Source organism: Geospiza fortis, unplaced genomic scaffold (assembly GCF_000277835.1).
Source record: "Geospiza fortis unplaced genomic scaffold, GeoFor_1.0 scaffold413, whole genome shotgun sequence".
NCBI classification, from domain to species: domain Eukaryota; kingdom Metazoa; phylum Chordata; class Aves; order Passeriformes; family Thraupidae; genus Geospiza; species Geospiza fortis.
Window position 1 is genome coordinate 1,617,982 of NW_005054386.1, and position 14,949 is coordinate 1,632,930.

Below are 14,949 nucleotides of genomic sequence, written 5' to 3' on the forward strand. Positions count from 1 at the left end.
CTCAGATCCTTTGAGTATGGAGGCTTTTGGGTGGCTTCACTCCACCCTACTGTGTCAGTAACTGAAAAGCAAAACCAAGCTCTTCAATGTATTTGCCAGTTTTACAAATAGCTTGTACTCATCGGCAGAATGTCACGAACAGAGAAATATGTTTATGCCTTGAAGAGGAAATAAAAGTCAGTAGCAGTGGAGGTGGCTCAAGCTGGTGAGGTTCAGCCAGAGCTGAGGTATTTTCTAGGGCAATCCTAAAGAATGGAACTGAGTCAATGATGAACTCTTGGTGTGTTGTGTGCAGAAATTCAAGCTCAGCTCTGAGCACACCAAGGGCCTCTCCCCCGTGGCTCTGACTGTGGTAATGAGCAGCCTGTGCTGCTGCAGGGTTTTACTGAGTGCCTGGTGAGTGCACTTGGTGAGTGCTGACTCCACCTGGGCTTGTGCTCACTGTGTGTGGCCTTCTGCTTACCTTTGGTCCTGAGTCATTCTCTTCATTGTAACTAACATTAAAGTGTGTTGGAATGATGGTGAAACCAGCTGTTTCCTTAAAACACTCCAGTGAAAGAGTTCATTACAGTCTTGAACCTGAACCGACACTGAGGTACCCACCAGTCCCATTGGATAAAACAGCTGCCCTGGCAAATTCTCACTGAAGTCATGAATAAATCTGATCATCAATAAAGAAGATTAGGGGATGTTGTGGGTCTGAAGATCACAGACCTCTTGGAAGTGGTGCCACAAGAGACACTGATGAGTGTTACTAACATTGTTTCTTTTGAATTTTCCCAAATAGGGTCGAGACTGCAGTGTGCCCATTAATTCCTGCATTCAGAATCCATGTCAGAATGGAGGGACCTGCCACCTCACAGAGGCAAATAAAGATGGATTCAGGTAGTAGCACAAAGTTCATTTAAAATGAGATGATAAAATTTAATGTGTTTCTGCTTTGCATTAATGAACTGTAATGGCTACTTTATAGAAACTTCTGCATGTGGCATTTCCATTTGCCATACTAAACTATTGCTTTGGTTTCCTTGGTGTGACATATCATTTCCTGTGAAACAGGCCTCCTTATTTCCTCATAATGCAATATACATTTAAGAGCTTTTGAGCAGTCTCTATGTTCTGCATTGTATTGTCTGTATCCTAATTTTCCTTGGGGCATTTCAGGCTCACATCTAAGCTGTTTTTGTATTTGTAAAGTGAGCATCTGTTGCTTGACAGCCAGATCCAAAATGTTTTCATACTGAAGAATCTTGCAGACAAACAGGCTTTAAAGAAACAATTAAAAAGCACGGGGAAATTGCCACATCTTAAGCATTGTGCTGCAAGGGAATAACCTTGCAGCTGGATATTGTGGATCTCAGTTTGCCCATATTACAAAAATGTAGCATAGGTTGGGATGCTCTGAGAGAAGTCCAGAAATTTTAATGAGATAGCTGGGAGATCTGCACTGCTGCAGGCACTACTTCACAGCTAAGAAAATACAAGTTTGAGGCTTTGGTCACTCGTTGTCATTCAAGTTGATAGAAAGTTTCTTTTTTAAAAAGAGCTACTAGAATTTTCATAGATTTGCTCCTCCACTTTTGTGCTGTTTCTTGCAAAAGAAGAAGCAGTAAACAGAAGAAATGCCCCCATGCTTCTCTCTGTGCCCACCCTGAAGAATTCCCTGCTTCCAGAAGCAGATGCAGCAGATTACGGAACACTGCTGATATTACAGAGAAAAAGCACAGGTGGATGGGGATGAAGAGAACTGCCAGGCTCTGTAATGAACAGCGGCTGGAGGTTTCCAGCCTGGAGAACAGGAGCAGGCATGGCCCCATCTCCATCAGGGGCAGCTCAGGGCTCAGCTGGAGCACCTGTGGCAGCCCCTGAGCAGAGCAGAGGTGTCTCCTGAGCCAAGATGTGTCAGCAGGGTCACGGTGCTGGGAGAAGAGTGGGAGGCTCAGCAGGTCACAACACCTCCAGGTGGTCCTGCTGCTCAGCAGACTCCATAGATTCTGGTGAAGTCACTCCTCTGGTCTGATCTGCCTCCTCTTGATTCAGATTTTAGCAGGCCCAGCAATTTTTGGAGTAAAAGTTCATGTTCAGTTTCTGCTTAATGGTCTGGTAGACTTCAGTCCATTTTCCTTTCCGGTCACTCATGTACACAGCTTTTTCCAGCTTGTGCCAATGTAAAACTGCACCACATTAGAATATCTGGAGTTTGTCACTCAGTACACATTTTTCAAAAATATAGCTGATACTAAAAATGCAGTAATAAAACATTTTATAATATCCATAATACTAGAATGAGAGCCTTCCACATATATTTTGGATTGGGTTTTTCTTTAGCATTTTTGTTTTGTTCTGTGGTAGCAGATAAAGAGTTATGAATGGCCTGGATTGAGAGCTACTTCTGCATTTCTCTCATGAATTGAATGAATTTTACAATTTCAGAGGCTTTGCCTCAGTTCCAAATGAGCATTGTTTTTGAGATCCTTTATAAAACTGCAGGGGTGGTTTTGTTGCTGAACAACATTCGAGGCTTTATAGGGAAGGATCCTGCTTTTTATAGTCATTTATATAGTTTCAGTTGGTCTAATAAAAGACACATAAAACCGTATCTCATCAAAACCCTGCTGCATGAAATTGAATGTTCAGCATATGCATTGCTCCATTTTCTCCTTGTTTTTACTTCAGTCAGTCCATAACCTCTGTGGCTCTGCAGGACTGTGGAGCTTTATCATGGCTTTGGGAAATGTGGTGTGGAGATGGAACAGTCAGTGACAAGGAAGATATAGAAACCTTTCAGGATTGAACTTGGTTGGTTGGGCTGGGGTTTTTTGGTGGGAAATCTCTCCAGTGGATGGCAGCAGTCAGAGTTCTGTGCATCTAAACTGTGCTCACCAGGATGGGAAAACGCTGCCCCGCATTATGTGCTGTGAGGAAGCGGATGTCAGAAACATTTTCATGAGAGGCCTCCTTGGATTTTTTTTTTGGTTGTGTGGCCTGTAAAAGAAATTATATCTTCTGTATATTCTCTTCCCTAGGGAAATATATTCATGCACAAGCCCTGCTGCCAAACTTGTCAAATCTTTACTCTTGTAAAAAGGAAACTTAAGCCAAAGTTCTCTCCCTGTGAAATGCCAAGCTGTTTAACTCTCAAGTTTCTGTGGCCTTAGACAAGAAAATTACCATTTGAAATAATGCTAAGGTGGTGATGTTCCCCCCAAAGACAGGAAGCTCTTAGTTATGACTGAGATTCCAGCCCAAGGCCCCCGCTGTGCCTGGTGCCCACAAGGGCTGTCAGCAGCAGGGGCTGAGGCACTCAGGTTTGCTGGAATGGCAGATCCTGGTGGGACAGCCAAGGGCAAAGGTTCAGCTGCAGTTACCCCCTCCTCTTTTACCCTTGCACTTTTTCAATCCTGAGTCATTTTCATATTCTCTTCCTTCAAGTAGGGGTGACCTCTGTGTTGAGGAGTAGATAAGTGACATGGTGTGGCTCAGAGGAGTGGAAACGTGAAGTTCTTCTGTGGTATTTTCTGGGGTCCCCATTGTTGGAAGGAAATGATGAATCTGACTCCATGTTCTTAGAAGGCTAATTTATATTATATTATATCATATCATATCATATCACACTATACTAAAATTATACCAAAGAATAGAGAATGGATACTTACAGAAGGCTAAAAGATACTAATGAAAAACTCATTATTCCTTCCAGAGTCCCAACACAGCCTGACCGTGATCGGTCATTAAGTTAAAACAATTCAGATGAAACCAATCAAACAGCCACCTGTTGGATAAACAATCTCCAAACCCCATTCCAAAGCAGCAAAACGCAGGAGAAGCAAATGAGATAATATTGTTTTCCTTTTTCTCTGAGGCTTCTCAGCTTCCCAGGAGACGAATGCTGGGCAAGGGGATTTTTCAGAAAATACGATGGTGACATTCTTCCTCCCTTTGAATTGCTGATTCTAATCTAATCTGTGCCTAATGTGACAAAAGGTTGCCCAAAAAGTCACTTATTAAGACTGATGGGAGAGATGGCCAGTGAGACATGTCCTGGTGGTTCAGCACATGTGGAGGGGAGGCTTTGGCAGGAGCAGAGCTGTCACAGGCAGCAGCTGATCCCTGCTAACCTGCGGTGCTGGGACACAAAGGCTCTGGGTTATTTTAACTTTTCTCCATACAAAACCCCCTCTGGTTCCCAGATCGCTTTTTTTAGCATTTTCCACAAACTGTAAGTGCCCTCATAAATGTAAAATCCTGGAACTGATTAACTGCCTAGTGTTAATTCTGCCTAGTTCAAGGAAAAACATTGCACTTCCAGACTTTCAGGCTACTCCATTGGGATCTAGACATAAAAGGCATCTTTACCATGTAATATTCCTGAAAGAATTTGCTATATCTATTTAAAAGCATTTTTGAAACTTGACACAATGTATGGATATCTATTTTAAACAAACAATGCTAATTTTTTTTTCATTAGAGTTTATTTTAAAAATCTAGTACAGTAAACTTTAAAAATTGCCAGCTTGAAAAACCTTAAAAAATGCTTTGGGTCCAAAAGTTTACCCCAAAATGTTGGCATTTGTGTTCCCTTGAAACTTCACGAGGATAATGGGATGTTATGTAATTCTTTATAGGAAAACACAACACCAATCCCTGAACAGGAGGAATAGGGAATTTGGACTTTTATTAAAACACAGTTGTCTCCTGCATGGCTCCATTGTTTCCAACATCCACACGAAATGCTGTCTCACACTGCTTCACTACTGAGTCACTGCAAAGTTTTCATCGTTGTCTCTGGAATTCATTTTCTCCCTCGGTCAGCTGGAACCCAAGTTTGATGACCTTCCAGTCACTCAGCAGACTTCATTTTTCTTCTAAGCTTTTTCTGGGATAGTACATACAAACAGTCCCAAACTGCAATTCTTTCAACATGTGGTTCTATCCAGGCCCCAAGTTGTATGTTTTATCTTTTCATTTCAGGCCTCATATCTGGGACATTTGAATGCAAATCAAAATAAAGAATTGTACGTAAGCAATAATGTAAAGACTCCCTATACTACATAAGGACCAGTAGCCAAATGCCATCAATTATTCTGACATTTCCCTGAGTATGGAATGTGTCCTAATACTGAGCAATTTATGTTAGCAATCCCAAATGAATTGTTACTAATGGTATCTCCACTGCAAACCATTACTGTGATAGTGTTTAATAATGTCATTTTTAATTGCATACACCCAAGCTGTCCCAGTCCTTTTGTGGAAGGAAAATGGTGTTATGTTCACATAAAAAACCACCAGCACAAAGCCACTCTTGTTGCTTTTCTTTAAATGGAGACAAAAATTTCTGTTCCCAAACTGAGACCTTGTCTTCCAAGCTGCAGCCTGGAGCATATTTGTATGAGTGAGTTATAAACCCCTGAAAATGGGGTTTTGTAATCAAAAATCAAGACATGATGAATGTATCACTGTATTTAATTAGATATCTTTAACCCCCTCCCTGACACTTGCATTGCCACAGAAGATGGTGTGCCAGCTCTTCTTTCTGCCTCCTGTGATCCTCTGGCTCTGGGTCAGCAAGGGGACATGTTTTATTAGCAATAATGAGCTTGAGACAGGAAAAGAAAATATTCCTTATTGATTTATTGTGCCCTAAATTGGATTTATTGGAGCAGTTTCGTTTTGGTTTTTCATGGTGAAGGTTTTCTAACCCTCATGACCTGTGGATGGTCCCTGCAGAATGAAGATGACTGAATGGGACCAGTGTCCCTCTTCTGGGCCCATCTGGGAGATCTTCCTTTTGTGGTGGCTCAAGAGACATTCCCTTCCCATTTTTTGTGCTCTTTATGACTCCTTTCTGAGATTGCACATCATGAGGAATCTAACCCAGCCCTCATGATCCAGCCTGGGACTCCTGAGGTGGATGCAGAGCTTTGTGCCATCCCTCCCTTGGGACTCTCTGCACTCTGCTCAGGCCTTGGCACACTGCAGGAAGGGAAGGGGAAATCCTGCAGTTCTTCATGGATTCTGAAGAGCTCCTTTCTCCCCAGGGCTTTCCCCATCTCCTGCATAAAGCAGGATAACCACCTCAGGTCCTCTTTGTCTGTCAGAGCTGGGAACAGCACCCTGCAGCTATGTCTGCCTTGGAAATCCTCCTGGTTTCCAAAAGCAGTGCATGGCAATTAGTGTGACTGCTGTGGTGCTTTCTGGTTTTCATCCTCGTCAATCAGTAGTGCTTTTTATTTGCTCAGTTTCTTTTCTGCCACCAGAGCCTGCATAAGAAAGGAAATGAACAGCAGAGGGAATGTGTAGTTTGGACTGGGACTGCAAACAGCCTTTTCTGTGACTACTGAACAGCAATGCTGGCACTTCAAAACTGACTTTTCAAATATCACTGCTGGCTTCTCAGAAGCCCCTGATATTACTGGAGCACTTAACTCCTGTTTTTAGACTCTCTTTTAGGAAACCCTGCCCTCCACCTCTTCATCACTTACAGATAGTTTAAAATATAAAGGTTCTGTTTGTAACTGTAGCTTCTAGATGTAGAGAGGAAATGGAGATTGAAAAAAAAAATCAAGTCATTCTCCAGCCATTTAGTTTTCCATCTTCCCCCTAGGGACCATACATCACACTCCTGTGAGATAAAATGTCTAGTGCAATTATTCTTCACTAGTGTCCACATCCTCACAGAGCCATTACTGGCTGTGCCATGCTCTGTGTTTTAGTTGAATTATCTGGGTATCATCAGCTCTTCTCCAAATAGATATTGAGGGAGCTGAAATCCTGCAGCACTTGTAAAAGCAATCATCCCCAAACATTTCTTGTTTGGACAAGTGACAAAGCAATAATGAGAAGAAAATGCTCACGTCTGTAAACTCAACTCAGGCTGCTGTTCTTTGAGGAGACCGAGGAATCTGAGAGCTGCCAAGCTGTCCTGGGACTGTGCAGTCCTCAGCAGGCAGATGTCCACATTCTCACAAAAACATCAGCAGGGAGGCCAAGGATTTGAATTCTGTGATGAATGTTTGCTCTCCTGCCCTGGAGTTGCTTACTTCAGCTAAGGGCCAACTTCCCAATAAAGCAGCAAAGGGAGCGTGGCAGAGGCTCCTCAGGATGAGTTTTGTCTCCTGTAAATAATTACATGACCCCAGGAGCCATCAGACTGCATCTTTCACCAAACCCCTGGGGTTAAATTGCTCTATGCCTCACAGCAGCAGTGAATTTTGCTCCAACTGACTTTTATATGTTTTAATTTCAGTTTTATACCTTAGACCTCCTGTCCCTTTAGATCCATGCTAACTTTTTTTTGTTTTTCTTTCTCCAAAGCTGCTCTTGTCCTCTTGGGTATGAGGGGGAGAGGTGTGAAATAAACCCAGATGACTGTGAAGATAATGACTGTGAGAATAACTCTACGTGTGTGGATGGGATCAACAACTATGTGTGTCTCTGCCCTCCTAATTACACAGGTAAGAAAGGGCCACGACACAGAACAGGAATCCATGAGCAGTGCCTGAAGGGAAGGGTCCAAACTAAATAATGCTTATTTAGTGCATGAGCATATAATTAATTGAAAATCTAGTCCCCTTCTAAACAATCTGAATCTCTTCCTGGGAAAATGTTAATTTTACTAATATTGCAATATATGTGCTCACAAACAAACATGGCCACTTTTCTGAGTCAAAATACTAATGCCTCATTGTAAAATACATTAAAAATCAGTATTTAAGGGATCAGAGAAGTGTCTACTTCAGTGTGCATATTTTCAGTACTGAGCTTGATATACACCTGTCCTGAACCTTGGAAAACCTTGGCTTAGGGGGCTTGGCTTTCACCTGAGGTCTCAGGGCTCTGCATGTGTGAAATACAGTGAGTCTAACAATGTGCTGCTGAATTCCTGACCTCCATTTCACAGGTGGGTGAGCAAAGGCTCTGTAAGAGGCTGCAGGCTCAGGTGTTGTCCTCAGTGTGAGCCAGGTCACAGAGCAGGGGCAGCTGCTGGGTCTGTGGTCACAGGGCTTGGGGATGGAGTCAGAAATGGGATGAGGGTCTCCAGTGCTGTGCTGCATTGCAGATAAATTCCCTCCTAAACCTTCTGTGAGAGTGTCTGGGTTTGAAAAGCCAGGTGTCTGCCAAGGAAGGCAGGAGCCTCCCCTGAAATGGAAAATGCAAACCCCCTCCCTCTGAATTGCTATAATTTTGAAATTAAGGGGCTCTCAGGCAAAGATATGGGAGCAGGAATAAGTTATTTATTAGGGAAGAAAATAAAAATAAAATAAAATAATGCAGTAATACAAACCACACCACTGCCAGAGTTAGACCATGCCCTGCCCCCTGTGTGTCAGGGGGTGGCACAGCCCCATCCCATGGGGGCTCAGCCCTCCTGCAGTGCCAGCTGTGCTGCTGCTGGAGCAGGGATCCTGCACAAGGGGGGAGTTTTCCTCTGCAGCTCCAGGGCTGCTGCAGATGGGCCTGGGCTCCCTCTGGCAATGCAGGGCAGCAGAAAGCTGCTCCTCTGGCAATGCAGGGGGCAAAGGCTGCTGTGCTGCTCCAGGCTCAGATTGGATCCAGGTAGGAATGCTTGGCTCCTCCCCTGGGCGCAGCATCTCCCCATGGGATGCTGGAATTGGATCAGCCCTGCAGGGACACTCACTGGCCATGGACAGAAGATAATTAATAATTAATGGCCCATTAACAGAAGAGATCTCCTGGAGAGAGGATGGGTTGTGGGAGAGATAAAGAAAACTGCCCAATGAACAGGAGATAACTGCCCTGCAGATAGGAATAGAATACACCCACCCATTTCCAGCCTAAGACCAAGAACAGAGACTCTCCTGAGTGGAATCTAAAAATGGTTTTGCTCAAGGCCTTCTGGAGCATTCCATGGACTCATTGACACAGCCCAGCCCTCCTGGCTCAGCATGGAGGGTGAGGAAACACCTGCAAGAGTTCCTGCTCCAGCCTTTGAAACGGGGTTATTGCCTCCTGAGCATGGAGAAGCAATGAAGGGCTTCGTGTATGCTGGAATATATTACATGTCAGGGGATTTAATGAGGATCAAGCTTGAGTGGCTGAGTAAGGCAGGAGGAAAGCTTCTAGAATTTCCAGACTCTTAAAATACTTTTGTGGCTGATACAAAGGAGGCCCATGGTAAATCTTCAGCTGAGAAAAGCCTTATGACTCAAATGTACATTTATTGGGTCTCTAAAATGATATTTCTGCCAAAACCTAAAAAAAAATTCAGCTTAGCAGAGTAAAGAGTTTTGCTTGTAGGATGTTGAGCCCATTGTGCTTACTTGTGCACTATTTATGTCAGCTACTCTTGGGTGGTTTCTAGCAGAACTCAATGCGAGGAGGCAGAGTCTTTACATTTACAACAGGAAATGGATTTGACCAGCCAAGAAAAGACATATCCAGTAAGGAACTGAATCCAGCATATATGCAAATGCACTTTCCTTTCCACAGGATTATTGCAGAATCTTTTTTTTTTTTCCCAGACAATAAAGGTAGGAAAGAACTAGATTGGGATTTCTTCTCAAATGGCCATCTGGATAATGGCTAGGGAACTCATGTGATGCTTTAGAAATATTTTTACTCAACTTCCAGTGGGTTTTGTTTTGTTGATTTTTTTGCTTTGTTGTTTTTTTACCTGAATGTTGTCTGTGCTGTGCCTCTGCTGATTAGCAGGAGTTTGTCAAATACCAGAGCTCACTGTTGCCATGTGAGTAATATACAGCCACAGAAAATGAGCTAACATAGTGCAGGCAAAAAGCTTGGTTGCAGCTGAAAAAAAATTAATTTTTGAAGAAAATAAGGAAATACTTCCAGAAAATACTATATGAATCATAGGTGAAAAAGGTTGCAAAAATAGGGGTGTTGCTTAAATTAGAATAGCTCATGTTGCTTAAAATAGGAAGAGTTTGGTGAACTGTGATTCCAGAATTGCCTTAACCTGCTTTACCTCCATTTTGGAGAGGGATATTTCATCAGACCTGATCAGTCACCATCAGGACTGACTGCAGTGCAGCTGCCTGGGCTGAAATGTCCCTCAGAGCTGCCCCTGGCCCCAGAGCAGGACAGGGAGCAGCATAAAATGGCTGGGAGAGTTGAAGCCATCAGCCAAACAAAAGTACACACAAGCCAAGCAAACCTGAGCAATGGTTCTGAGGGTCCTTATGAGTTGAATCCAAACAAGAAATGGGGAATCTCGTGAAGTTGCTCGGCTGACTGAACAAAAGTGAAGGAAATGCCATGGAAGCACAGAGGGAAGCTGTCGTCGGTTGGACACAAGGTTTTTGGGGTGAAGGAAGAGACGAGATGGGCTCCATGATCAGAAGGCTTGATTTATGATGTTATGATATATACATCTATTATAACTATACTAAAAAGAAAAAGAAAAGGAGAGTTTCCAGAAGCTGCTAGCTACCTAAGAATAGAAAGTAAAGAATGATCAACAAACCTTGCTCTCTCGGACTGTGTCCCAGAGAGCTCAGTTCCGGATTGGCCATTACTTCCAAACACTCAATCTGGGCCAATCCAGAACTGACCTGCTGCATTCCACAAAAGCAGATAACCTATTGTTTATGTCTGGTTGCTGAACTTCTCAGCTTCAGCAGAAAAATCCTAAGAGAGGATTTTTAATAAAAGAAATGTCTGGGACAGGAAGCCATGACAGCTCACCTTGGAATGGTTTGTGTGTCTGACCTGAAAGAGAGGGAGCTGCTGGCCAAAGAGTTGGACTGAAGTCTCCTGTGACACCCAGGGCACCTCTAGGTATATTCTCTTTAGATGAACGTTTTTGAAGGTTCATCCTATTTCTGAAGGCATATCTGATGCTACTATGGCAGGAATATTCCTTTTTGAAGGCATATCTGACTCTGCTATGGCAGTATCTATTAAACACAACCAAAAAAGGGTAGGTGCAGATGAGTTCAGTATTGCACAGAGTATGAAGGCCAAGAGTTCAGAAACAAAGCAGTTCACTCCAGGGGTCAGGAGTGCTCATTCCTGTGCTCAGAATTGTGTTTTGAGGTACCTGCCTCTCTCTGGTGCTAAATGTTGTGTTACCAAACTCTGTGTGCTCCAGCTGTACCAAGTGCATGGATTTGATCTCTTTCTTTGAGCAAAGAAAGGCAGGGCTGTACAGTCCAGGGAAGGAGTTTTCCTGTGAAGTAATCTGGGGGACAATGGGCTCTCAATGGGCACAAACATCCACAGCCAGGCTGTATCTAGCAGGACAGGAAATGTATGTGATATCTCTTTATGCTGTACCCAAATATTATCCTTAGTTCTGTTGTTAACAAGTAGTAGACAGACAGAGTAAGCTTTTTTTTTTTTTTTTTTCTTTTTTTTCCTCACCAGGGCTTGTATGGAAAACAGAAATTTCTCTGAAAGGTTGACTGGCTGGGTTTTGTGGCTGAACAAATCCAGACCATCCATTTTTATCAGTGTGATTATGCAAGAGTTGTGGGTTCCATGCACAAATGGGATTTCTCAGCTGTGGTTTACCCCCACGTTCAGTCAGGAGTGGTCTGTCTGGCACTGGAGCTGTTTCTGCACTGACAGCCTGGGATGTTTGCAGTAACCTGAGCTTAGAGGTGCCCAGCTCAGTTATTCAGATTCCTGCTTTCCTCCCCTGCCAAGCAGGGAGCCTGAATCCCTCATCACCCCTGTGCTCTTGGATGCCACAATGCTGGTAACAGTGCAGTGATATTTCAGTAAACTCTGCATTTATAGAACAAATGTATGCTGTAATAGAAAAAAAAAACAGTCTGAATGCAGGGAAGAAGATCCAAGAGTGTGTCTGTGTGTTGTTCTGTAAGAAATAGTTAGGGTCCCCCTTGGCTTAGTAGGGTAATGGTTAAATCATGATAGTAAATCTTATGTTCCTAAATGAAATACAAATTAAAAATGAATGTGTTGAAAATTTTGACTATTGACAGAGTCACAGTATCCAGGCTTTGGTTTTTTCCATACCTTAGTGTGTTCCTGCTCTGTCTTGCTGTCTGCCTGGTTTTACTTGTTATAGCCTTTTTAGGGAACAATATCCCAAATTATGATGCATGAATTTTGCTTTCATTGGTTGGAAAAATGAAGGCCAAAAATCTTTCTTCAATTAATAAGATTTTGCAGTGTTTTCTTTTAAAATTCTTTGACAGTCTTTCCCCAGACTCAGAGTAGATGAAAAATGGCCAATTTGTTAAGTGACTGCTGAGGAAGGAATTTCCCACACTCCAGCCCCATTTCACTTTCATTTAAAAAAAGAAAAAAAACCACACCAAAAAGCAGCCCACGCTCACACAGTAACCTCCTTCCTAGTTCTTTTCCATCTATTAACTTTAAAACAAGGTGGAATTACAAATGGATTCCATGAAGTAGTAAATGCAAGTTAAAAAAGACTGAGAGGAGGGAAACAGCTGAATGCCATAAAAAAGCTTCAAACCTGTACCCACCATCACCAGGTTTCCCCGCCATTCTTAAAATCAATATTTTAAATATTCGTTGCCTGTATTTAAATAACCAAACCAATCCTCATGCTGTGTAGCAGATCCTGATGGCTTTAATTGTCAGCTGATGTCTTATTTTTTCCTCTGCCCCACTGGTTATTTTAATCCTGAAGCTGAATTATAAACATTTAATTCCTCCAGGACAATCATGTACCCAAATCCAACCAGCTCTGAGGAGTCTGGGGCTGGTTTACAACCTGCTGGGACTTTTGGTGGTTTACAGCTCCTCCTTACAGTTTTGTAGGATCTCCTTCCCTTCAAAAAGAAACATCCACAGGGACATCAAAAGAGAAGGACGTGCATTAGATCAGTCACCCTGGTTCTTGCCCTTTTTGTATTTCCCTAATCTCTGCCTTTTTGGCTGTAGCATGGCCTGTCCCCAGCCATGGATACAAGCATTGTGTTTTCCCTTCAGCTTTGTGGTGTAGGAATGTAGGGCAAAATCCAGAGTTTCCCCTTCCATTCCCATCACTGCTTTGCTCACAGTCCTAGACCCAAACACAGATTCTCATCCCTCCAAAGAGATCCTGTCCTCAGCCTCACTGCCCTCTATCCTCCACGTGAAGAGGGGTCCAAACAGGCACAGAGGAACAAATGGGCTGCACCAAACATGCCCTGGGTGCTTTCAATGCTTTGGTGCTTTGCCTGCTGGTTTATTTGGTTTTGTTGTTTGCTGTGACTTTTCCTCCTCCTGTCTGTTTTAGCAGAAGCAGAAATATGTAGCACTTAGAAACAAAAAAAAAAAAAAAACCACAAACCAGGAAATACATTCCTATTTGCCAAAGATCCTAAAAAGCCTCAACAATGCCCTCACTTCTTTGTTCTGAAACCTAAAAAAAAAATAAATAGTGGCTTCCACTACTGAAAATAGGTCTTTACTAAAATACCCAGTAACCCATGGCAGAGAGAGGGCAGGAGCAAGTGTTTTAAAATAGTTTGCTTCCCTGGGAAAAAGCTGCAAGCAGTTTGTATCACTGAAAAAAAAAATCGCTCTCAAAATAAATAGTAATAAAATAAATAGTAATAAAATAAAGCGAGGAACTATTTCTGGTTTGATGTGTTTGGAAGAGAAGGCTAAGATCTGTTTTACCTTAGGGGAGGGACCCTGTGGTGTCCTGTGGTATCTGAGAGTTCTGCAGCTCTTTCAGAGCCCAGGTCCCTGTTAGTGATTAGGGAATCTTTTCCTGGGGTGTCCCACTGTGGTGGCTCTGTCTGGCCAAAGCCCAGCACCAATGCAGCCAGAGAGCTGCAGGGAGAGCTGCACCAGTGCAGCCAGACAGCTGCAGGGAGAGCTGCACCAGTGCAGGCAGACAGGGAGAATGGCACCAATGCAGCCAGACCGCTCCAGAGAGCTGCACCAATGCAGCCAGACAGCTGCAGCTGAGTGGAGTTTGTGGCTGTCCCTGTGTCCTGCAGCCCTCCACGGCTGGCTGCGGTGACGCCCATGTGGCTCTGTCCCCGAGCCACCCCTGGGCAGGCTGAGGTGGGTCATGGCACTGAAGCTGCTTTCTCCCCCCAGATTTTTGCTGCGGGACCAAGGAGTATTGAGGTGGCGTGGTTCAGCTTGTGGTTCCACAGGGATCTGGACTGCTTAATAAATGCTGAAGGCTTAAACAAGTACTTAGCTATCAACTCCTTTTAAATTGTGGAACTTCAGCCATAATTTCCTCAAGACAGAGAAAATTGTGGTCAGAGTTTAGTGTGTTTTCTTCCTTTTTGTTTGAAGGAGTTCTGCCGTACATGGAAGTTTCTCAGTTTTTGGCAGATGTGGAGTGTACTCACTTTCTGCACGAAACACAAAAAGGCACCCACATTTCCCAGTTGTGTAACTGGGAATGAGAAATGCTGGAAGACCTGGAAGGTTTGGGCTTTGTTCAAGAGCCTAAGCCCATTTCCAGCCCTGTTTTATGAAGAGAGAACCACATGTCATTGCTATCAGATTGGACTCTTATCTGACCCTCTGGGAGGAAATAGCACAGCAGCTGGCAGGGCTGCAGCCTATCTTCAGCCTCAGTGTGGGTGTCCTGCTGTGCTGGAGTGCTCCAGCATCTCCTCTGGTCAAACTCCCCTCTCCCAAATGTAAAATGTCATGTTTGTGCAATAAGATATGCCAGAGAATTCCTCCTTGTTCAGAAGGACACAGCATGTCTGCAAGAAAGTGGAATGTCAGCTACTGCTGTCCTGTAGGATGAGCAGGGTGAATTCATCTTCAAATGGGATCTGAGAGCCATTAAATCCAGTCTGTCAGGAAACACAGTGGGAAACAAGGAAATCAGGCAGCTCCTGAAGAACTGTGTGCTGTGCAGAGGACCAGGCTGGAGCAGTTCTTGGGAAGGAGCCACCTTGGGGGAGCCCATGAAGGACTGGGCCCACTCCTACAGTATCCCATGGGAGTTCTGGAGCAAGGAGTGCTGGAGACAAAGCATTTTGAACAGGCTCCAGCCCCCATTCCCTGCTC

At 43.6% G+C, this 14,949-nt stretch overlaps 1 protein-coding gene across 3 annotated transcripts in view; it reads left to right on the plus strand.

The window, feature by feature from the left end:
- SLIT3 (slit guidance ligand 3) overlaps window positions 1-14,949 on the plus strand; it is a 483,855-nt gene that overhangs the window by 422,379 nt on the left and 46,527 nt on the right. For all 3 annotated transcript variants that reach the window (XM_031060566.1, XM_031060568.1, XM_031060567.1), the window contains 2 exons: window positions 788-885; window positions 7,315-7,454. In XM_031060566.1, the coding sequence (XP_030916426.1) occupies window positions 788-885; window positions 7,315-7,454 (238 nt within the window). The remainder of the gene's footprint in view (window positions 1-787; window positions 886-7,314; window positions 7,455-14,949) is intronic.